This window comes from Pongo abelii, chromosome 13 (assembly GCF_028885655.2).
Source record: "Pongo abelii isolate AG06213 chromosome 13, NHGRI_mPonAbe1-v2.0_pri, whole genome shotgun sequence".
Classification (NCBI taxonomy): Eukaryota; Metazoa; Chordata; class Mammalia; order Primates; family Hominidae; genus Pongo; species Pongo abelii.
Genome location: NC_071998.2, coordinates 95545314 through 95571483, shown reverse-complemented (window position 1 = coordinate 95571483; position 26170 = coordinate 95545314). Strand labels below are relative to the sequence as shown.

Genomic DNA, 26170 nt, shown 5'->3' with positions numbered 1-26170 from the left:
TGTGTTATTATGTCCCTTTCTGTAAATTTTTGAATTTCTGATTCAATGTGGTTTTAAACTCCCCTGAAGTGCTTGTTTAAGGATATATATATATATATTTTTATCAGTTTTTAATGTTGTGTTACTATTTTTATTTACTTCTTGTGTATTTATACTTTTGTTGGACAGGGGCAGAGATTTCCATCAGCTAAGGGGTTTTGATTCTCATTTTCTATTTCATTTAATAGTAGTTTTGAATATAGCCTACTTTAATCTATTCATTTCATTATTTTGGATAGTTTATAACGTTTTTAGGTCACAAGTGCCCTCATCTGTCTGTGATGTGTGGTAAAATTTCATTACATGACTGCTTTGCTTCTTTATAGCATTGGCTTACTAAAGCCAATTTTACTCTTTGTCCTGAAAGCTCTTTGATTCTCCTCCTCCTGCATTTTTATATTGCCTGGCTACATGAGGAGGAATTGTATGCTTTCTGGTATTTTAGTCCTTTTCTTTTGCAGGATCCAAATTTTTCTTTCTTTCTTTTTTTTTTTTTTTTTTTTTTTTTTAACTTCAAGATCTCCAAAGGTTCCTGTCCCTTCCTTTTCACTTAACTTTTACCCAAGAAGCCATGGCTTTCAAAGATAGCTACCTCAAGTCATACATACCTGTGTTAAGGGCTCTGTCCTTGGTTTTAGATCAATCTTAAGTCTGCCTGCTTCTGTTCCCTTCTATCTTTCCATGAAAATCTTTGCTCACTGGGAGCATGAGATGGGTTAGGATTTGGTGTTAAATTTTGTGTTTACAGGTAACTTGAAGTTTAGATATTTTCTTATTTCTAGTTATGTCTACTATGTGGGTTTGGAGAGTTTTATTTTTTCTTCTGTTACATTCTGTATTTTTGGAAGATATGTAGGGAGGTGTGGATTTAAGCAGCTGCCATTATCATCAACTGCTTATAAGTGTATATGCATTTTTAAAATGTTGACCATTTAATAGATTGAAAATAACATCTCATTTCTGAATTTGTTAACTTTTATTTGCATAGAAGTGAAATTGAACATGTTTGTATATTAATTTGCTAGTCTGTCTTAGTTTATAATTTATATTTATTATTTATCCATTTTCTACTTTGGTTTCAATGGAAATTTGGGCAAAGTAAATACATTAAAAATTCCATTTGCTTTGAAAAATTCTTTATATATTGAGGTTATCATTAGTTCATGTATATAGTAGTTTTTTTAATTTTTAAAGATCTTTGATTGCTTTTCATATTTTGTATTTATAGTGTTAGCATTATTTTTTCATGATAATTTTTAAACAACTGCTGCTTATAGAGAAACCATTAATTATTACATATTTTTATGTTACTAGGTAACTAAACATTTTTACAATTCCAATAGATTTCTTGGTTGATTCTCCTCCATTTTCTTTAAAAAATTGGATATTAGTATTGATAACTTTCTCTTTTATTCCAATATTTATAACATTAAATTTGTGTTTCCTTTTGCATGCATTGGATTATCCGTAACAATTAATGTTAAACAATAATGGTATTAGAAGCTATCCTTGTCCTAAACCTAACTTTCACAGGAATGTGTTTTAAAATGGAGTGTGATATGACTCGTGGTTTGAAAGTATATCTCTTTCTTATATTGAAATTTTATTTTATTTATAATTTCAACTTTTATTTTAGACTCAGGGGGTATATGTGGGGGGTACATGTGAGGGTTTGGAGTACGATTGATCCCATCACCCAGGTGGTGAGGATAATACCCAACAGTTAGTTTTTCAACCGTTGCGCCTCTTTTTCCTGTCCCCCTCTATTACTTCCAGTGTCTATACTTGCCATCTTTATGTCCATGAGTACCCAAAGTTTAGCTCCCACTTATAAGCGAGAACATGTAATATTTGGCTTTCTGTTCCTGCATTATTTTCTTTAGCTTAATGGCCTGCAGCTGCATCCATGTCCCTGCAAATCACATGAGTGCATTCTTTTTTATGGCAGCATAGTATCCTATGACGTATATGTACCACATTTGCTTTATCAGTCTCCCAGGGATGGGCACCTTGGTTGACTCCATGTCTTTGCTATTATTAATAGTGCTGCAATGAACATGGGAGTTCACGTGTGTCTTTTTGGTAGAACGATTTATTTTCCTTTGGGTATATATCCAGTAATGGGGATTGCTGGGTCAAAGAGTGGCTCTGTTTTAAGTTCTTTAAGAAATCTTCAAACTGCTTTCCACAGTGGCTGAACTAATTTAAGTCCCCACATGAATGTGTAAGTGTTCCCTTTTCTCTGCAGCCTTGACAGCATCTGTTGTTTTCTGACTATAGCCATTCTGACTGGTGTGGGATTGTATCTCATTGTGGTTTTGATTTGCATTTCTCTGATGTTTAGTGATATTGAGCATTTTTTTTATATGTTCATTGGCAGCATGTATGCCCTTTTTTGAGAAGCATCTGTTCATATCTCTTGTCTATTTTTAATGGGGTTATTTGACTTTTTCTTGTAAATTTGTTTAAGTTCCTGATAGATTCTGGATATTAGACCTTTGTCAAATGCACAGTTTGCAAATATTTTCTCCCATTCTGTAGGTTGTCTGTTTACTCTGTTGATAGTTTCTTTTGCTGTGCAGAAGCTCTTTAGTTTAATTATGTCCCACTTAATCAATTTTTGTTTTTGTTGCAATTGCTTTCAAGTATTTAGTCATAAATTATTTTACAAGGCCTATGTCTACAATGGCATTTGCTTCAAGGATTCTTATAGTTTGAGGTCTTACATTTTGTTTTTTCAAAAATCCTCCATTGCAACAGGATTTTCAAATTAATTAATACACCACTGTATTTATAACATATTCTCATTCTAAAAATTACATCTTTAAATGTCATTCTACTGCTTGTATTTTCACAATTTAACATATTCCTATTTTTTCTTTTTGTTTTAAATTAGCTAACTAAAATTTCATTTACTGTTAATTTTTTATGAATTCATCTGAGTTAGATTTTTTGTTTTCTAATATCTGCTTTTGGTTCATTTGACAAATATTTATTTAAAGTACTTTTTAAATCTTCAGCACTGTTGAAGAAACTAGGGATTCAAGATAGTATAGAAATGGAAAGTTTGGTGTTCTCTTGAGACTTACAGTTTACAAATGGAAACACAAAATACCTAAATAAATAAATAATAGCTGATATAACTTCATACATGTTGCAGTTCCATAAAAAAACTGAATCAAATTGTCTTGAGCCAATGCCATTTTAAATAGAAGCCTTTGTTGTTATTAATTTCTTTTTTACCTTAGTTTATTTGTATACTTTTAAAAAAAGAATTAGTCGGCTAATATACATGATATATTATATGTGTATTATACATACCTTCTCTTTTATAGCTTTTAAATAATTAATTTATTTAAAATTGCTAGTCCAAGAAGGAGATATCTTCAAGTTCAATTGCATGACAGCCTGAGAGATTATTCCTGAAGATGTTTAGAAGGAGGAAGTGTGTACTATGCTACCTGGATTCATACCTCAGCATTTCCCCATCTCTATCAAGAGAATACAGGGATGCCAACCCCCAACTCCATGCAGTCTAAAATCTGTGTATAACTTTTGACTTCCTCAAAACTTAACTACTGGTAGCCTACTGCTGATTGGAAACCTTACTGATAACATAAATGCTTGACTAACATATATTCTGTATGTTATATGGATGATAGGCTACATTTTTACAATAAATCAAGCTACAGAAAAGAAAATGTTTTTAAGAAAATCATAAGGTAAAGAAAATGTTATTAAGATAATAAGGTAAAGAAAATACATTTAGTATTTATTAAGTGGAAATGGATCATCATAAGTCTTCATCCTCATGTTTTTCATGTTGAGCAGGCTGAGGAAGAGGAGGAAGAGGAAAGGTTGGTCTTGCTGTTTGAGGGATGGTAGAGGTTGAAGGAAATTCACGCATAAGTGGACCTGTGCAATTCAAACCCATGTTCAAGGGCCAACTATTGCGAATCCTCAAGGGCTAAGGTGGGCATTGATTATGATTTGTGTTTTAGTTTAAGTTATCCCTAAATCTGCCCTGTCTTCTTAAGTAAACCACAGTTGCCTGTACTCTCAAGAGAGGTCACACACAAGGATTTGCTGGTTTAGTCCAACCCCAGAACCTTTTGAAGAACCTGGGCTCCACAGTTTTTCCAGCAGAGCTGCTTTTTAGTGAAGCTGAGAGGGAAACATGAGTTCAAGGACATTCAGCTGATTGTGAGAATTAGAATAACAATGATTAAGTGAAAGGGTCTGTGTCGAATTGGTTGGATTCCAGCTCCACCACATACCTGATTTGTGAACAACCTAAGCCATTTAATCTCTTTTTACTCAGGTTGCTCATTTGGAAAGTGGAAGTGACAATATGGTTGATGAAATGGAATAAAATATTACCAATACCAACTCTAGCATTATTGCTTGTATTAAATTACTGTGTGTAAAGAATTTAGAAGAGTGTCTAGAGCACAGTAATAACTCGATAAGCATTCTGGATTTTTACTATTTATTATTATTACTTTTAGTATTATCACTGCAGCCAGGACCCTGTTCCACGTGTATTTCAGTTGTTCTTTCCTTATGTTGCTAACACCTTGTAAGTAAATCATTCTCCCCTGTAAACTCCCGCTACCCTTCATTTCTGTGGCATTCAAAGCCTTGCCTTTGTTTCCTGATTAATTTTTTTCCACACTGTATAGCCATCTTTCTCATTACAATGCAATTATTTGTGGTGGTACCATGTTTCTTTGGTGATATGGAAGCCACTCTGTGTTGATTTGCTTCTGTGCTAGTTGAGAGCCAATTGTAGCTGTTTAGGTAATCAGGTCGACCTCAATCCTAAAAAGCACTATAAGAGGAATTGTCAGTTTATCCCCATCTCCCTTCTGTAGGCTCCAATCTTTGAAAGTACTGCAGTGGTCTTTGGGGAAAAAATAAGTTGCAAAGTGAAGCTGAAGCAAGACTCAAGACAATTGAGAGACAGTGTCAAATAATAAAAGGGTGATGATATTAAAGTCACAGGTGGAGTTTTATGAATCATTGTGCCACTAGCTGCCTGAGGGTCTAGGCCAGATTGCATCACTTTTTTGGACTTTAATTTTTTATTAGTATAAAATAATCTACCATTCAATGAGAAATGATGGATAAACAAAATATGATGCAATTTATAATCTCAACAAGCTATCACTTTAATTTGACTTACCATTATTACATGGATTTAGAATGACCATAGTTTAGATCATATCTCCAAAGATAGTTCTGCTAAGTCAGACATTTTCTTTTTTTTTTTTTGAGATGGAATCTCGCTCTGTCGCCCAGGCTGGAGTGCAGTGGCGCGATCTCGGCTCACTGCAACCTCTGCCTCCCTGGTTCAAGCAATTCTTCTGCCTCAGCCTCCTGAGTAGCTGGGACTACAGGCATGCACCACCACACCTGGCTAATTTTTGTATTTTTAGTAGAGACGGGGTTTCACCATATTGGCTGGTCTCAAACTCCTGACCTCGTGATCTGCCCACCTCGGCCTCCCAAAGTGCTGGGATTACAGGCGTGAGCCACCGCACCCGGCTGACATTTTCTTAATGTAGATTTGGTGACTCATGACTGCACATATTACATTAATTATATATATATATATATATATACATTTTTTGAAACAGAGTCTCGCTCTGTCACCCAGGCTGGAGTGCAGTGGCGTGATCTCGGCTCACTGCAAGCTGCTCCTCCTGGGTTCATGCCATTCTCCTGCCTCAGCCTCTGGAGTAGCTGGGACTACAGGGGCCCGCCACCACGCCGGGCTAATTTTTTTTTGTATTTTTAGTAGAGATAGGATTTCACCGTGTTAGCCAGGATGGTCTTGATCTCCTGACCTTGTGATCCGCCCACCTCATTAATGATATTTCATAGTCACAATTAGACATCCATCTAGGAAAATATATTTGTACTAAATGTGATTACTAATGTGAGCAAGGGCAGCAGGGTTGATCAGATCATTTTACCTTTTGTTGGAGACTCTTCATGACATTTCAAATTTGAGATGTAATTTTGGTGGACTTAAACACTTCAAAAAAATAACCCTTTCATTAGCAATCTTTTGCACCATCCACAACTAAGAATGTATCCAGGTTTGTTCGCGTGTCATTTGATGGCATTTAGTCACAGGCATAGGCAGTGAGAAATCATTCTGGTGGCACTGACTAGTAGATCCTGTGTGCCCTTGTCAGGGCCTTGTGCATACACCTTGCTCTTCAGCTCAGCTCTGGGAAAAGCAGGGTATGCTAGCTTTGTCTGAATGCGGATAGAAGATTAAAAATAAGTGTAACAGTAGTTTGAAATAGCTCATGTCAGTGACTTGGCCTATCATACTGGCCTGCATACAATTTCTTCAGTCATTCTACTATGGTTATCCCCTCACGGTCACAACGTAGTGACCACATTCAAGGCAGACGCTGCCTTCAGGCCCCTTTGTTGTATTAAAAGCAAAACCCTTCCCAGAGCCCCTAGTAAACTTACACTTATGTCTTATTGACAGGAACTATTTCCATGAGCACCCCAGCTGCAAGTGAGGCTTAAAAAGATAATAGTAAGCCTTTCTGACCTTTAGAGTAAAGGTACCAAGGGAGAAGGAAGTCAGCAGTGGGTGTTAAGTATTATAGAAATGGATTCAAGAAAGATCCCTAAGGCAAAATTATGTAGGGCAGAGGGTGTGTTCAGTCATCATCTTGCATGGAAAAAGCAAAGTCAAGAAACCTGAGTCACCTGGACCATCAGCTACATGTTCTTTCCCTCCTTTGGGTCAGGAGGAGCTAGAATAGATACAGTTTGACTTGGTAGAAAGTATAAACTGCTCTGTATTTATTAACAAAGAAAAAAGGAGAGAATATCCAAGTAACCACAAACAGAAATGACAAAGATGACATTATAACTGTTGTGACATAAATACAATAGAGCCTCAGAGACTATCCTGAACACCTCCATGCACACAAACTAGAAAATCTAGAGGAAATGGGTAAATTCCTGGAAACATACAACCCCCCAAAGATTGAATCAGGAAGAAATTGAAACCCTAAACAATCCAATATTGAGTTCCAAAATTGAAATGGGAACCAAATACTTACCAATCAAAAAAAGCTCTGGACTAGATGGATTTACAGTTGCATTCTACCAGATGTACAAAGAAGAGCTGGTACCAATTCTACTAAAACAATTTTCACAAAATCAAGAAGGAACTCCTCCCTAACTAATTGTATGAAGCCAGCATCACCCTGATAACAAAACCTGGCAAAGACACGATGCAAAAAGAAAACTACAGGCCAATAATACCGAGGAGGAAAGATGCAAAAAATAATCAACAAAATACTAGCAAATTGAATCCAGCATATATCAAAAAGTTAATTCACCACAATCAAATAGGTTCATTCCTGGGAGGCAAGGTTGTTTCAACATATGCAAATCAATAAATGTGATTCACCACATGAATGCAATTAAAAACAAAAACCGTATGATCATCTCAATAGATGTAGACAAGACCTTTGGTAAAATCCTACATCTCTTCATGATAAATACCCTCAACAAACTAGGCACCAAAGGGACATACCTCAAAATAATAAGAACCTTCTGTGAAAAACCTAGAGCCAACATCATAGTGAATGAGCAAAAGCTAGAAGCATTCCCTTTGAGAACTGAAAGAAGACAGTGATGCTTCCTCTCACCACCCCTATTCAAGATAGTACTGAAAGTCTTAGCCAGAGTAATCAGAGAAGAGAAATAAAAGACATCCAAGTAGGAAAAGAAGTCAAAATATCTCTCTTTGTTGACTATATGACTCTATACCTAGAAAACCCTAAAGATTCTGCCCAAAGGGTTCTGGAACTGATAAACAACTTCAGTAAAGTTTCAGCATACAAAATCAATGTACAAAAATTAGTAGCATTCCTATACACCAATAACATTCAAGCCAAAAGCCAAATCAAGAACGCAATCCCATTTACAATAGCCACACACAAAAATAAAATACCTAGGAATACATCTAACCAAGGAGATGAAAGATCTCCACAAGGAGAACTACAAAACACTGCTGAATGAAATCACAGATGATACAAACAAATGGAAAAACATTTCATGCTCATGGATTAGAAGAATCAATATCAAAAACGGCCATACTGCCCAAAGCAATCTACAGATTCAATGCTATTCCTATCAAACTTCCAATGTAATTTTTCATGGAATTGGAAAAATTATGCTAAAATTCATATGGAACCAAAAAGAGCCTGAATACCCAAGACAATCTTAAGCAAAAAGAACAAAGCTGGAGTCATCACATTACCCAACTCTAAAAACTATACGATAAGGCCACCATAACCAAAACAGCTTGGTACTGGTACATAAACAGACACATAGTGCAGTGGAACAGAATAGAGAACCCAGAAATGAAGCCACAGACCTACAGCCATCTAATCTTTACAAAGTTGACAAAAATAAACAACGAAGGAAGGACTCCCTGTTCAATAAATGGTACTGTGATAGGTGGCGAGCTACATGCAGAAGAATGAGACTGGACTCCTAGTTTTCACCATACACAAAAATGTACTCAAGATGGATTAAAGATTTAAATGTAAGACCTCAAGCTGTAAGAATCCTTGAATAAAACCTAGCAAACACCATTCTGGACATTGGCCTTGGGAAAGAATTTATGACCATGTCTTCAAAAGCAATTGCAACAAAAGAAAAATCGATTAAGTGGGACCTAATTAAACTAAAGAACTTCTGCACAGCAAAAGAAACTATCAACAGAGTAAACAGACAACTTACAAAATGGGAGAAAATATTTGCAAACTATGCATTTGACAAAGGTCTAATATCTAGAATCTATAAGGAACTTAATTCAACAAGCAAAAACCAAATAACCTCATTAAGGAGTAAGGAAAAGACATGAACAGACACTTCTCAAAAGAAGACATACACGTGGCCAACAAAGATATGAAAAAATGCTCAACATCACTAATCATAAGAGAAGTGCAAATCAAAATCACAATGAGATACCATCTTGTACCATCAGAATGGCTATTATTAAAAAGCCAAAGAACAGCAGATGTTGGCAAGGCTGCAGAGAAATGGAAATGCTTAGAAAGGGAATGCGTATACATTGTTGGTGGGAATGTAAATTGGTTCACCCATCGTGAAAAGCATGGAGATTTCTTAAAGAACTTAGAACTACCATTTCACTCACCAATCCCATTACTGGGTATATATCCAAAAGAAAATAAGTCATTCTACTAAAAAGATGCATGCACTCATATGTTCATCACAGGACTATTCACAATAGCAAAGACATGGAATCATCCTAGGTGCCCATCCTAGGTTCCCATGGTGGATTAGATAAAGAAAATATGGTACATATATACCATAGAATACTAGGCAGTCATAAAAAAGAACAAAATCATGCCTTTTGTAGCAACATGGATGCAGCTAGAGATCACTGTCCTAAGCCATTTAACGCAGGAACAGAAAACATAGTACCACATGTTCTCACTTATAAGCAAGAGCTAAAAATTGGGTACTTATGGCAACAATAGACATGGGGGAGTGAGGTGTGGGTGCAAGGGATGAAAAACTAACTGTTGGGTACTGTGCTCATTATCTGGATGACAAGATCATTTGTGTCCCAAACCTCAGCATCATGCAGTATACCCATGTAACAAACCTGCATATGTACTACTTGAATCGAAGATAAAATTTGAAATGAAAAAAATAAAAATAATAAATCATCCCACTTTGTGTACGTAGAGAAAAATATCACATTGTATCCCATAAATGTATACAATTATTATTTATCAATCAATGATAATATTTTTAAAATATTGTAGTGGTGGAGGCTGCTCATCATGGAATAATGAAGATGTAATCAGGACACAGTTCAGGATTACATATGTAGTTCCATCCTTGGGAGGAGAGCAACGAAAACATACTTGGGTTACATAGAAGTTAACTCCATCTTGTCTTTGTTTGGACAAGATGACTCTTACAGAAGTACCTGAAATCTGAGGACTTTTTCTGGGCTTGTCGGGGTCCAACCAGGTAGATAAGGTCATTTCATTGTTTTGCTTCTGGGCAGCTTGTTGGCTTGTCCTACACTGCAATTCCTAATTTAGTTCATTGCATCCCTTAAAAACACTGATAAATAAAGACTTTGAAGAAGATATCATGTGCCTAATACATGCCCACTGGAGCTGATGAAACAAAACTTTAAATTCAATACGATTTTTATAGGTTTTTTTCCACCCATATAAACAAATAAGATGAATTATTATGTGCTCAATGTTTGTGATTACCTGGAATTAGTTTTTTTTTTTTCTAAAATTGGTGTAGAAACTGAGTGGTTAACAGTTTTAACATCCCTTCCTCCTCTTCAGCCAAATAATAGCATCATGCTGTGGTCACTACTGCCTGATCCTGAAATGTTTAAGTAAGGACGGAAATAAAAATAACTATATAGCTTTGATTTTTAATAAAAATGTCCAGTACCTACCTTTGTAGAGATTCTGAATTAATAGAACTGGGAATCTGATACTTGAGTAAGAAAAGTGTTCTGATGTGTGCTAACAGCACTTGGATTAAGATCACCAGCACACTTCCTACTCATTGAATTCTTTCCTTCTACAAGGTTCCATTCCTAATCCATTCATCTACAACTGAGTAATTTCTTGCAAGCTCTGTCTTGCTTAGGCTGGAAACTCTTGTAATAATTATCTGTAATTGCATCATGTTCCCTACACCTAAGGCTTAGGAAGGTTATATGTATGCAGCAAGAGGTACCTTCTCCCTAGGATAAAGCCATCACCCACATAAATCCAATGAACCTTCTCTGATAAAGAACTAATGTGTGCACATTGGCCTCAATATTCTATAGCTCCAGAGAGGGTGGAAAAGACAAGGAAAAGTACATCAATATGTAACACTGGTAAAATTATAATTTATGTAATTTTGCTCACATATATTAGATATATTTATGAATCTGTTTCTAGAATATGTATCTGCATTAATATATTATTTATCTTGCAATGCAATTTCACTCCTCAGCTTTAATTAACTGGTCAATTCAGCATGCCTTAAGAAAAAGAATAACATGATAGGTGTGTGTTGATGAATTCACTGAGACAAAGTACAATATAAGAGTATTCTAATCTTATATCCATAGATACTTTAGGACATTGCAATTGGACCTGTATTCCACCTCATACATAGGATTACAATAGTGCCAACCCTTGTTATGATATATTTGCGCACACACAGATATTTACTCATCCCCCACACATACATTCCAAATAAACAAAATCACTCTCCCGGGTGTGGTGGCTCATGCCTGTAATCCCAGCACTTTGGGAGGCCAAGGTGGGCGGATTACAAGGTCAGGAGATTGAGACCATCCTGGCTAACAAGGTGAAACCCTGTCTCTACTAAAAATACAAAAATTAGCAGGGTGTGGTGGCGGGCGCCTGTAATCCCAGCTACTCAGGAGGCTGAGACAGGAGAATGGCATGAACCCAGGAGGTGGAGCTTGCAGTGAGCTGAGATTGTGCCACTGCACTCCAGCCTGGGCGACAGAGCAAGACTCTGTCTCAAAAAACAAAACAAAACAAAACAAAAAAACCCAAAATCACTCATATTTCATTACATTTAAAACCATGTTTTTTCCACTTTAACATGTTGGAAACTAGGAAGAGTTCCAAAATTGATGCTGTTTTGGTTTTACAAATTATTAGGGGTGTGTGTGTGTGTGTGTGTGCATGTGTGTATACTTTGAGTTGTATCCACACTAATTAAAAAATATACATTTCTTTTTAAATTGAGGGGAAATTGTGAATCATTTGGAGTAAATTATTTCAAAATTTACTAGGCTCAAAATTTTACAGTTTTGGCATATTTATTGTTATTATGCTTATGTCACAGCTGGACACTGAGATGCTATAGAAAGTAAATATGAAACAATAGGCAATTATCGAATTTTAATGTTATACTAATATTCAATAAATGTTAATTGCTTTCTTGGAAACTTAATTTATTCTTCATAAATGATTTGTTAATATGAAAAGTTTTACTTATAAGAAATCAGAATAGAGGACATAATAGTAAACTTCTATTGAAAATAAGTATTTTCCATGGTTGGTTTAAGTAAACTATTATGCAGTTTTCTGGGTAATGTTGATTATCTGTATGAGTGTGATTGTTATTTGAGGATGGAAATGAAGGCAGCATTAAAAGGATTTCTAATCAGCAATTTTTTCAAGGCCACTTTCACCTCTTTGTTCCGTAGACTCTAGATGATAGGATTCAACATAGGGGTTAGTCCAGCATATACCAAAGCCATAAATTTATCTATTTCCTGTGAATCTACAGTGGAGGGCTTCAGGTACATGGAGAGAGCTGTCCCATAGAACAAAACTACCACCATCAGGTGGGCTGTGCACGTTGAAAAGGCTTTACTTCGGCCTTCCACTGAACTGATTCTCAGGATACTGGTGAGGATAAATGCATAAGAGATACAAATGAGTAGCACTGGCATGGGGAGAAGAAGTACACTGATCACCAGCATGATTAACTGCACCAGGGAGGTGTCCACACAAACCAATTTCAAGATAGCCAGAATTTCACAAGTGAAATGATTGATGATACTGTTACCACAGAGAGACAGTGGCAGCACAGACATCGTTTCCACCAGGGCAGTGAGACAGCCTGTCATCCAGGAGCCAGCTGCAATCTGCACACAGGTTCTCCTATTCATGATGGTAGGGTATCTCAGGGGGTTGCAGATGGCCACATACCGGTCATATGCCTTCATGGGCAGGAGCACACACTCAGTGGAGCCCATGGCAAGGGAGAGGTACATCTGAGTGGCACACCCTGAGAATGAAATAGTGTTTCTCCCTGAAACAAAGTTTGCCAGCATTGGAGTGAGCGCAGAAGAGGAGTACCAGATGTCCAGAAAGGACAGATTGCTGAGGAAGAGGTACATGGGGTGTGCAGGTGGGAATCTAGAATGGTGACGGAGATCAGAGTAATGTTTCCCAGCAAGGTGATCAGGTACATCAGCAAGCACACCACAAATATGATGACCTGAACTTTGGGGTAGTGAGAAAATCCCAGGAAGAAAAATACTTTTACAGGTGTCCAATTTGCCGGGAACATATTTTTATGTTATGTTCATCTGTATGTATGCATAGAAGGATTAACGTCACACATACATAAAACATAACCCCCTCCTTCACATATCTGGCATGTTTTATTTATATGAACTTGTGTTCTGTTCTTAAATGGTTCTCTAGGTTAGTGATAGTAATATATATTTGAAGAAATATGTCACTAATAAGAAAAATTTAAGCAAGAAGTCAACAGATACATCCTTAAAATATTAGTTTTGCTGTAAGATTTTCTTCTGGCAATGTGAGCGTAGGAGGATGGTGTATTTAATCAGTATCACAAAAGAATGAGAAAAGAAACAATATTTTGCATTCTTTCTTTTTCCAAAACCACATTTTAACTGATCTATTTACCTCTGTAACATTGGCATGATTTTCTTCCTCTGATTTGGTAATAATCTTCTTACTTAGGAACTGTTTGGATTTCCAAGTTCACAGTTTCTTCTGCCATTCCTAGAGATATAACCAAAATAATTTGGAAGTCTCAGTGAATAAAGGCAAAAAAAGTTATAGATTTTGGCAGCCATAAATTAGCAGAGACTTTGAACACTTAGACACAAGCCCAGAGTTTCCTTCTCAAACTCAGGAAAATGGTGAAATGTGTCTCATGCTGGGAGACACATGGCAGATATTTCTTTCATCTTGCTATTGTTGTCCTGATGTTTGTGCTGCAGAAACATCCTCCAAAGAACCTGCCATTAGCAGTGTAGGGCAATTTAAGCTATTTGTTGCTTTTTAATAAGTCTCCAATTCATGCAGCAAATTAAAGTTAAACATCTGTTTGCACAGTATTACAAATTCTAAAACTCCAGGGACAGTGTCCCATAAATCCAATTATAGTCAGTAGCTTGTCTTGCCTAATTGTAGGGTTATTGAAACAATAGGTAAACATGTTTCTTATCTACACTGTCTTTGGGAAGGGAAACTTTACTCTTCTCCCAATAGTGTTATGAAGTCAGGCTCATTAATTTAAATGAAATTAAAAATAATGGATAATGTTGGTAGTTTCTCCTTCAGATCGTAGGAGAGTTTTATAATATGAATGAGATCAAGTTGTACTTGATATGGATCCCACCAAAGACAGGGGAATGAGTGCTTAAGCAACTTTTCTATTATTCAACATGGCTTAAAGAGAAGGCAATTGAGGGCAGATATGTCTCACAGCACATAAAGGTCCATTTGCTTTCAGAAACACTTTTTCTTGTGGGAAGTGAGCTTCACCCTATAAAGGCATCTTTACCCTTCAGAAATCCACTGACTGTTCTATCTATTTGAGTGATGCTTTATAATCCCTGTTCACAACTTGTCTGTTTTCCAAGTGAGAGTTGAATGGTTGACAGTGTATGGTGGCGTGGGGAATGCATATTGTCAATGTCATCACTATACAATTGTGATTGTATAACTTGCTTGTTAGTAGCAGATTGTAATCACGGCCATTACTGAATTGTAAATATTCTTCATTCTCAGAGAAGGTCATAAATTTGAATGATTGCCAAGATTTTTGGAAGCACAGTAAAAAAAATCTCTTTGCTAGTTAGTATTTGCAATCAGAATGCGTCTTTTAGGTCTTTCATGTACTCACTCCAACAGAGATAGAACTTTCATGGCCTTAGGATCATGCATATGGTTCCCTTCTTTAACTATAGGAAAGCTTGGTGCACAGGAAAGACTAGGGACTTTGTGCAATAAACACTTTCCACTTTACCACTTCATTTTTGTCACCTAGAGCAAGTTGATGATCCTCATTGAGATTCAGATTATTTATAAAAGGGCAATGACAATATTTCTTTATCAGAGTTGTTTTGAGGAATAAAGATATTTCATGTAAAGCAACTAAGACTGTAATTGGTGTATAGTAGGTAATTAATAAATGTTAGATTTTTCTCCATTCTGTGGTTTTTGACTTGCTTCTTCAATCATCTTTTTTCCTTGTATTTATTCTCCCTTTTCATTATTTCCCTCTTTGACTATGGCAATGCCCTTCCTTTGCTTTTCACATTTAGACAATATTTGCTGCAACTGCAATACAAATGGTTAAAGCAAAAGAGAGAAGAAAAATGGACTAACATCTGGCCCCGGAATCCACTTTTCCTTTGAATTTGTTTATCTGATACTCCTTCTGACTTACCTGTCCAGTTCCTATAGACCAAAGCTTGTGAGGCTCAAAGTGAATCATTTAGGTTGACTTGATTGTGCTTGGGGGAAGGGTTAGAAGAGTACATTATTGGCTGGGTGCGGTGGCTCATGCCTGTAATCCCAGCACTTTAGGAGGCCAACGCAGGAGGATCATGAGGTCAAGAGATTGAGACAATCCTGGTCAAAATGGTGAAACCCCGTCTCTACTAAAAATACAAAAATTAGCTGGGCATGGTGGCACGTGCCTGTAGTCCCAGCTACTAGGAGGCTGAGGCAGAAGAAAGAAGAATTGCCTGAACCTGGGAGGCGGAGGTTGCAGTGAGCTGAGATCATGCCACTGCCCTCCAGCCTGGTGACAGAACAAGACTCCATCTCAAAAAAAAAAAAAAAAAGAACAGTACATTATTTTAGGGCTACCCACAAAAAGATCATGTGGATGCAATGAATGATTCTCAGAAAGGTTGCCAATCTTATTTCCCACTATTTATGCAGCAGCAGACTACATTTCTGCTTTGGAGATACTTCAGAAAATGCTGAAAAGAAGAAATACTGAACCTCCATGGAATTTTCTCTCTGATGGTAAATTATTCTACTATAAAGATACATGCACACATATGTTTATTGCAGCACTGTTCACAATAGCAAAGACTTGGAACTAACCCAAATGCCCATCAATGATAGACTGGATAAAGAAAGTGTTGCACAGATACACCATGGAATACTATGCAGCCATAAAAAAAGAATGAGTTCATGTCCTTTGCAGGTACATGGATGAAGCTGGAAGCTATCATCCTCAGCAAACTAACACAAGAATAGAAAACCACACACTGCATGTTCTCACTCATAAGTGGGAGTTGAACAATGAGAACACATGGACACAGGGAGGGGAACATCACACAGTGGGGCCTGTTGAGGGGTTGGGGGCAAGGGGAGGGAGAGCATTAGGACAAATACCTAATGCATGCGGGGCTTAAAACCTAGATGACGGGTTGATCGGTGCAGCAAACCACCATGGCACATGTATACCTATGTTAACAAACCTGAACATTCTACACATGTATCCTGGAGCTTAAAGTAAAATAAAAATTAAAAAAAAAAAAAGAAAAGAAAATCAACTGACTATATATTGCACGGATTTCTTTCTGAATTCTTTTATTCTGTTCTACTGATCTATTTGTTTTTCTTTATGCCAATACCACAGTAGCTAGATCATTATAGGTTTATAATAAGTTTATAATGAGGTAGTGTAAATCCTCCAACTTTATTCTTCTTTTTCAACGTTGTTTTGGGTATACTAGGTCCTTTTCTTTTCCTATTAGCTTTAGAACTGTCAGTTTCTCCAAAACCTCTTCCTAGATTTTGAGTGGTATGGCAGTAATTTGTAGATCAATCTTGGGAGAATTGATATCTTAATCATATTGATTCTGCTGTTTCATGAACAATGTATCTCTCATTTCTATAGGTCTTTAAATTCTGTCTGCAGTGTTCTATATCTTTCAGTATAAAAGCTTTACAGATCTGCCAGGTGCAGTGACTCAAGCCTGTAATCCCAGCACTTTGGGAGGCTGAGGTGGGTGGATCATTTGAGGTCAGGAATTCCAGACCAGCCTGGCCAACATGGTGAGACCCCATCTCTACTAAAAATGCAAAAATTGGCTGGGTGTGGTGGCATGCTCCTGTAATCCCTGCTATTTGGGAGTCTGGGCAGGAGATTCCTTTGAACCCAGGAGACAGTTTGGAGTGAGCCAAGATGGCACCACTGCACTCCAGCCTGGGTGATGGAGTGAGACTCTGTCTCAAAAACAAAACAAAACAAAACAAAAACAAACAAAAAAAAACAAAGGTAATTTTCCCTGTTATTTTATGTTTTAAAATATGTGGTATTTTTCAAATATATATATATTTCAATTTCTTTTTGTTGGTAAATAGAAATGCAACTGGTATGTATATGGTGACATATCCTGATAGCTTGATAAATTCTTTTATTAATTTTATTATTTATTGTGTGGATTCCTTGGAAATGTTTGTCACTGTTCACATATGCAATCTGGTTGTCTGTGAATTGGGACACTTTTCTTCTTTCTTTCCAACTGTAACCCCTTTTAGTTATTTCTCTTGTCTTATTGTTTTGGCTAACACAGTCAATACAGTGCTACACACAAGTGGTGATAGTGGACATTCTTGCCTTGTTCTTGATCTTAGGAAGAGAACATTCAGTCTTTTAGTTGACTTTTTTCTGGCTGTTTCACCTTGGACATATCTCCACATTCAGCCTCCTTTGTCTTGTGCTTAATTGGAGAGAATTGAAATAGATCATCTTTCATAATGCTTTCAAATATAATATTTCAAAACTCTGATATTCACTTGTATAAACATCTTTCAGGCTATGTAATGACTCTTTCTTGCAGAGCTACAGTGAGTGCATTGATACTACAAATTTATGTGTATGTGTACATATATAAAATACAAAATTAAATATCTATTACATATAATCATATCTCTCTCTCTATATATATATTTTTTCTTGGACTAGATCTCTATTAATCACCTACGAATATCAGTTAAAGCTAAAGTGTAGACACTGGAGGGCAAGAATGAAAAATAACTAGACTAAGGGGTAGATAATTCCATGCTAGCAGAATAAGGAATCAGATCAATGTGAAAAATAATAGGAGATGATTCAGATTTGAAACTGAAGATCCAACATTGAATTGGAAGAGCAGAGGAGAAGCAAGAAAGTATTTGGAAGCATGGGCTGGCTGTCCAGTCAAAGAAGAACTAGGAAGGATAAAGCCACTTACCTGGAGTGATGATGGGGAAGAGGCTAGATCTAAATATTTATCCATATGTCGTCTTGTTTTTTCCAGCATTAAGGGCTCTGAGAATGCCTAGCTTGTCTAAAAGAGGGAGGTTGGTATGATATGGTGGTTCAGAGAGGAACTAGGAATAGTATGCTTGAAAGCTAAACGAATTGAGATTTTTTTTTTAACAATACCATGCTGCTGCTCTGTGCCCCCTCTCTGATCGTGACATGACAAATTGAAAGCTTATCTGATACAGATGAACATGAGATTAATCTAGTGACTGCCATGAAAACAACAGTGTTGAGAAAATAGATAAAGCAAAACCACAAATGTGTGTTCAAGATGTGAGAACCTCCCAGGTGAGGCAAATGTGGGCACAGGAGCTGTTGGAATGACAGCTCTTTTTGTATGGAAGACCTAGGCAGTGCAAAATCAACATTTCTCATATTCCTGCTCTAACCACCTCCCTCCCCTCAAAAAGCAAGGAAGCACACAAAGACCACATTTTTCCTGCTCTATTCCTAATCCTGAATAAATTATTTAGTTAACAGCCACTAATTGTAAATTACTGTGTTTGTTAGGTGCTAGAGATAAGAAGATAATAAAGGTATAAACCCTTTCCTGGGCATCCTCTCAATCTAATTAGGGAAATATATTATAATAATAGGATTATAGAATTATTTGTCAGTCATGGGGGTGAGCACCCTTTGCTGTGGTCTGGGAAGGATTACAAAGGACATCATACAAAAAATGCTACCAGAATAGAATTTGAAAAGTTATCACATGCAGCCCAATGAGTATGTGAAAGAAAAGCCTTCCAATAAGGGAATAACAGTATATTTAAACTTGGAGTTATAAAATGTCATTTTGCACTCAGGAAAAGATACGGAGATCAATGTGACTAGATTATTGAGTTTGAAAGAGAGAGTGCCAGGTAGTAAAACTGGCATTGTCACACGGGATAGTCTGTGCCAATTGAGGGCCTCTATAGTTCACATTTTAGGTGTTCAAAGGGGATTTTTACCAGAAGGAAAGCAATATAAATATGGTTTGATTTTTTTTTTTTTTTTTTTTTGAGACGGAGTCTCACTCTGTCGCCTAGGCTGGAGTGCAGTGGCGCAATCTCGGCTCACTGCAAGCTCCGCCTCCTGGGTTCACACCATTGCCATTCTCCTGCCTCAGCCTCCTGAGTAGCTGGGACTACAGGCGCCCACCACCATGCCTGGCTAATTTTTTGTATTTTTAGTAGAGACGGGGTTTCACCGTGTTAGCCAGGATGGTCTCAATCTCCTGACCTTGTGATCCGTCCTCCTCGGCCTCCCAAAGGGCTGGGATTACAGGCGTGAGCCACTGCACCTGGCCAAATATAGCTTGAATTTTTAACAAATCACTTAAAGAATTGAGGAGAAGGGATTGAAAATAAGACTGAAATTAGAAGTCTCTCAATGAAAGTGGATGGGAGGAGTTTGGATCCTGAGATACTAAAACAGTCAGAGATGTACATTACTTGGGTTATATCGTCATCTGGTGTTCACTGTACAGTATTAATTCAGGGAGTTAGGCAGAATAGCATAATTGAACATAATTTGAGAGGACGAGCTCTCAGTTGAGGTCATAATGTGGCCTGGTAGACATTAAAATAAGACATTGAAATGTTTTATTTTGATACATTGTAGAAGTTCCTGGGAATACCACCAAAGCTGTATTGATAAAAGACACCAGGGGCTGGATACCCATTTCAGTGATCTCAGAAGAATCTATATGCAGAGATAAATCACGAGGGAAGTGGCCTGATGAATATGTGGGGCTGAGGGAGTTTCTGTGCTATTTTACTGATCTCCCCCAAAGAAGATAATTGTTCATCCCCAAGTGAATATAAATCTGGCTGAAAAATCATTTTACCTTTCCAAATATGAGTCAGGATCAATAAAAAGACAACTTCCTCTTCCAAGAAGAAGGACTGTTACTCGAGTTGAAGACTGCATGGAGACCTGCAAATTTTCTAGAGGGGAAAGAGTGTTGAACCAAGATTAGGTTATTGCATAGGAGGGTACATTAGTTTGCTAAGGCTGCCATAACAACATACCACAGCCAGAGTGAGTTCAACAACAGAAATTTATTTTCTCACACTTCTGGAGACTAGAAGTTCAAGATTGAGGTGTTAGCAGGTTTAGTTTCTTCTGAGGCCTCTCTCGTTGTTCATCACTGGAGTCAACTGCCTCCTCTTGGCGTGTTGACAGGGTCATCTCTGTGTGTGCATGCATTTGATTTTTCTCTTTGTGTCCACGTTTCTTTTTATGGGAATACCACTCATATTGAATTAGGTCTCACTCTGAAGATTTTATTTTAACTTAATCACTTTAAAAATTTTTTTGGGCTGGGCGCGGTGGCTCACGCCTGTAATCCCAGCACTTTGGGAGGCCGAGGTGGGTGGATCAGGAGGTCAGGAGATTGAGACCATCCTGGCTAACACGGTGAAACCCCGTCTCTACTAAACAAAATACAAAAAATTAGCCGCGCATGGTGGCGGGCGCCTGTAGTCCCAGCTACTCGGGAGGCTGAGGCAGGAGAATGGCAATGGTGTGAACCCGGGAGGCGGAGCTTGCAGTGAGCTGAGATCGCACCACTGTACTCCAGCCTGGGCGACAGAGCCAGACTCCGTCAAAAAAATAAAATATTTGTAGAGATGGTGTCTTGCTTTGTTGCCCAGGCTGGTCTTGAACTCCTGGCTTCAAGTGGTCCTCCTGCCTTAGCCTTCCAAAAATGTTGAGATTCAAAGTGTGAGCTACCATGTCTGGCCTTAATTGCCTCTTTAAAGGCCTTATCTCTAAATAAGGTTTTATTCTGAGGGGCAGGAGGTTAGGACTGCAACAAATGAAATTTGGGGGACACTATTCAGTCTACAACAGAGGCATTGGTCGGCACCTGAGTAGCTTACACCTCTTCAGGAACACACTCAGGGCCTATTATTAAGGCTAGTACCTTGGATGGGGGGAAATGTTTAAGGTTCTGTGAAGTAATCCGACCACCCAAATCTATACTGATCTTTTCTCTTGGTAATGAGTTTGCTTCCTTGGTGCCGGAGAGCATGGTCCCTTGGTAAGCTTTATGTTTCCTTTCTAAAATCAGGACACCAGCAAAGCAGATACTTTAGGCAAGTGTAGTGGTCATTGTTGAAATCTGAGTGCACAGAATTGTGGTTTGCACAGCCTTTTCTGCACAGACAGCAAAGAAGGCATTGTCTCATCTCCAGGGAACGGGGCCCTCAAGGCCTTGGGCTTTTGATGTCATCTCCTTTTGGCTTTCCAGTATAATTTTTGGGTAGTAAGGGTTCTCTAAGGTTATCACAGAAAGTAGAGCAAATACAATCATGTCTAAGAAAAATGTTCAAGGAACAAAGTCAAAGATGTGGGGCCACAAACTTCATCAAAACAAAAGGCAGTTTGCAGCCTGAAGCAGGAACACGGGGCAAAGCCAAGAAGTCTGGAAGTCGTGGGGCACAAGATCCAACCAATAAAAGATTCAAATCGTCAGGTGAAGGCCTATATTAATGGAAAAAGTAACCACTGGTGGGTGATATTTTGCATATTTTTGGAAGCATAGCAAGCGTGGAATAAATGTATTTAAATTTGACATTTGTGAGCTGTCACTTTAGGTCTGACAGACACTTTAGGTCTGACTCCCTTATATTGTATGATGGCTTATTTTTGCGAATTAGGTTTCTTAGTTTTTTTTTTTGACAGAGTTTCGCTCTGTTGCCCAGGCTAAAGTACAGTGGTGCGATCTCAACTCCCTGCAACCTCCACCTTTCTCATTTAAGCGATTCTCCTGCCTCAGCTTCCCAAGTAGCTGGGATTACAGGCACGTACCACCATGCCTGGCTAATTTTTGTATTTGTAGTAGAGATGTGGTTTCACCATGTTGGACAGGCTGGTCTCGAACTCCTGCTAGTCAGCTTTTTTATTACCATTATGGAGGCTGGAATATAGTAACGACTAGGTGGAGATTTGTTAGATGAATAAATAATTCATCACATAGATAACATTCCTGCACACAGACCCAAGGTAAGAGGAAAGGAAAGGTTACACTGGCCTTCCCTGTGTACACACAGGGACGCAGCTCTATTTGTGAACCCTACTCTACTACAATTTTCTAAGTATAGTTTTAATTGTCCTTGAAAGGATTAAGATACAATTTTTATGTCAGGTATACTTCAATAAAGCTTGGTGTGGGAAGAGAAGTTTGAATTTAAGATCTCTGATGTTATAATCCCCTATTGCCACTAGATGGCGAAAAAGACTTGCTTGTCTTTGATGGAGCCCACCCTCCCCCTATGAAAAGCTTTCTCCATGGAGAGAAAAATGCACTGCTTTGTTTTCTGTTGTTATTAATATTTACAAATATAAACAAGCGTCTCTATATTTTTATTCAAATTATTTTAAAATATAATAAACTGTCGAAGAGAGTTGCTAGTGTTTTACATTGAAGATTAAATACTAAGGGAAAGCTCTGTGCTCAGTATTGAACTGGAGGCTGTGTGGGGAATAGACTAAGTACAAGGTTTCATCCCTGTCCTTGAACTGAAGGACACTTGACGTATCTCTTACATTAATGTGTCAGTCAATGACTGCTTTGCCTGGCCATTGTTTATGGTAAATATAGATAAGCTGGGGCTGGGCACGGTGGCTCACACCTGTAATCCCAGCACTTTGGGAGGCTAAGGCAGGTGGATCACGAGGTCAGGAGTTCGAGACCAGCCCGGCCAACATGGTGAAACCCCATCTCTACTAAAAAATACAAAATTAGCCGGGCGTGGTGGCACATGCCTGTAATCCCAGCTACTCGGGAGGCTGAGGCAGGAGAATCGCTTGAACCCAGGAGGCTGAGGTTGTGGTGAGCCGAGATCGCGCCATTGCACTCCAGCCTGGGCAACAAGAGCAAAACTCTGTCTCAAAAAAAATGTAGAGAGATATTTATATCCATATATATCTATATGTAGATAGATTTATATCTCTATATATAGATTTATATCTCTATATATCTATATCTCTCTATATAGATTTATATCTATATATCTCTCTATATAGATCTATACCTACATATCTATATCTCTCTATATAGATCTATATCTACATATCTATATCTCTCTATATAGATGTATATCTACATAACTATATCTCTATAGATCTACATCTATATATCTATGTCTCTATATATAGATTTATATCTATATATCTATGTCTCCATATATAGATTCATATCTATATATCTATGTCTCCATATATAGATTCATATCTATATATCTCTGTCTCTATATATAGATTTATATCTTGCTATATATCTGTGTATAGATAGATTTTTATCTATATACCTGTATATCTATGTATAGATAGATTTATATCTATATATAGATCTATAGATATCGATATATAGATATATATCTATATAGATATGTATATCTATATATAGATATCTGTATAGATATATAGATGTATATATCTATATATAGATATATGTATAGATATATAGATATATAGATATATAGATATATATAGATATCGATATATAGATATATAGATATATATAGATATCGATATATAGATACCTATAGATCTATAGATAGATATATCTATATATTTATTTCTATAGATCTATATAGAGATAGATTTATATCTCTAGATCTATATAGGTATCTATATATTTATATTATGTATAAATCTATCTATCTGTATATAGGATATATAGATATAAATCTATCTATCTGTATATAAGATATATAGATATAAATCTATCTATCTGTATATAGGATATATAGATATAAATCTACCTATAGATCTATATTATATATAGATCTATATCTAGATATAGATATGGATCTCTAGATATAGATCTGTATATATAGATATAGATCTATATATAAAGTGTGTCTATATCTATATATAGATATAGATCTATATATAAAGTGTGTCTATATCTATATATAGATATAGATCTATATATAAAGTGTGTCTATACCTATATATAGATATAGATCTATATATAAAGTGTGTCTATACCTATATATAGATATAGATCTCTATATAAAGTGTGTCTATACCTATATATAGATATAGATCTCTATATAAAGTGTGTCTATACCTATATATAGATATAGATCTCTATATAAAGTGTGTCTATACCTATATATAGATATAGATCTCTATATAAAGTGTGTCTATACCTATATATAGATATAGATCTCTATATAAAGTGTGTCTATACCTATATATAGATATAGATCTCTATATAAAGTGTGTCTATACCTATATATAGATATAGATCTCTATATAAAGTGTGTCTATACCTATATATAGATATAGATCTCTATATAAAGTGTGTCTGTACCTATATATAGATATAGATCTCTATATGAAGTGTGTCTATACCTATATATAGATATAGATCTATATATAAAGTGTGTCTATACCTATATATAGATATAGATCTATATATAAAGTGTGTCTATACCTATATATAGATATAGATCTATATATAAAGTGTGTCTATACCTATATATAGATATAGATCTATATATAAAGTGTGTCTATACCTATATATAGATATAGACCTATATATAAAGTGTGTCTATATCTATATATAGATATAGACCTATATATAAAGTGTGTCTATATCTATATATAGATATAGAGCTATATATAAAGTGTGTCTATATCTATATATAGATATAGATCTATATATAAAACATATCTATATATAGATATAGATCTACATATAAAACATATATATATAGATATAGATCTACATATAAGACATATCTATATATAGATATAGATCTACACATAAGACATATCTATAGATATAGGTCTATACATAAAATATATCTATAGATATAGGCCTATATATAAAATATATCTATAGATATAGATCTATATATAAAATATATCTATAGATAGATAGATGTCTTTCTATATAGATACATATATTTTTTTTGAGACAGAGTTTTGCTCTTGTTGCCCAGGCTGGAGTGCAGTGGTACAATGTCGGCTCACTGCAACCTCAGCCTCCTGGGTTCAAGCAATTCTCCTGCCTCAGCCTCCCGCATAGCTGGGATTACAGGCATGCAACACCACGCCTGGCTAATTTTGTATTTATCATATACTTATATATATATATCTATATATTATATATAGATAATATATATTATCTATATCTATGTATGTGTGTATATATATAGATATAGATAAACTCTATGGGGTGCACCTGTGGCTCCAGTGCTAATCCTGCTTCTGCTTTGTGTGATCATAAGAGAACAAAATAGAACATAGTGTTGTTTTCCATGGTAAGTGATTGTACAGCTTCAGCCAAGGCAGAACTCAAGCTTATCCCATAGCACAGTTTCAATGGGGGCACGAACGGGGATGGCTTGCCTTGTCAAGACAGGCCCTCCTATGTTCAGTAAATGACTTCAAAGAAGGTATATTAGTTTGCTGGGGCTGTCATAACAAAGTACCACAAACTGGGTGGCTTAAACAATAGACATGTATTGCCTTACAGTTCTAACGGCTTAAAGTCCAGATCATGGGTTGGTTCCTTCTAAGGGCTGTGGGAGATACTCTGATCCATGCCTCCAGCCTTGCTTCCGGTAGTTTGCTGGCATTTTTTGGCATTCCTTGGTTTGTAGGAGCATCACCCCAATCTCTGCCTTCATCTTTATATGGCATTCTCCCTGTGTTTATTGCTTTGTACAGATTTTTCCTTTTTATAAAGATATCAGTCATATTGGATTAGGAGCCTGCACTACTTAGTTATGACCTCATCTTAATTAATTGCATCTGCAATGGCCCTATTTCTAAATAGGGTCACACTCTGAGGTACTGGAGATTTGGACTTCAACATATTAATATTTGGGAGGCACAATTCAACCCATAATAGAAGGCCTTAAAACTGTTTCCCAAGTTGGGATTTTAAATATCCTCTGGTGGATTTCTTTCCTTTTTTGTGTGTGTCGGGGGGTGG

At 36.6% G+C, this 26170-nt stretch overlaps 2 protein-coding genes across 2 annotated transcripts in view; one reads left to right on the top strand and one right to left on the bottom strand.

Annotated features, from left to right (window-relative positions):
• The window catches only part of LOC100438760 (olfactory receptor 13C5-like), a 124134-nt gene that overhangs the window by 77479 nt on the left and 20485 nt on the right, over positions 1-26170 (top strand).
• LOC100436923 (olfactory receptor 13F1) lies at positions 12245-13203 on the bottom strand. Its single transcript, XM_009244709.3, is given in 2 exon segments — positions 12245-13035; positions 13038-13203. Coding segments are annotated over 2 exon segments (957 nt in total).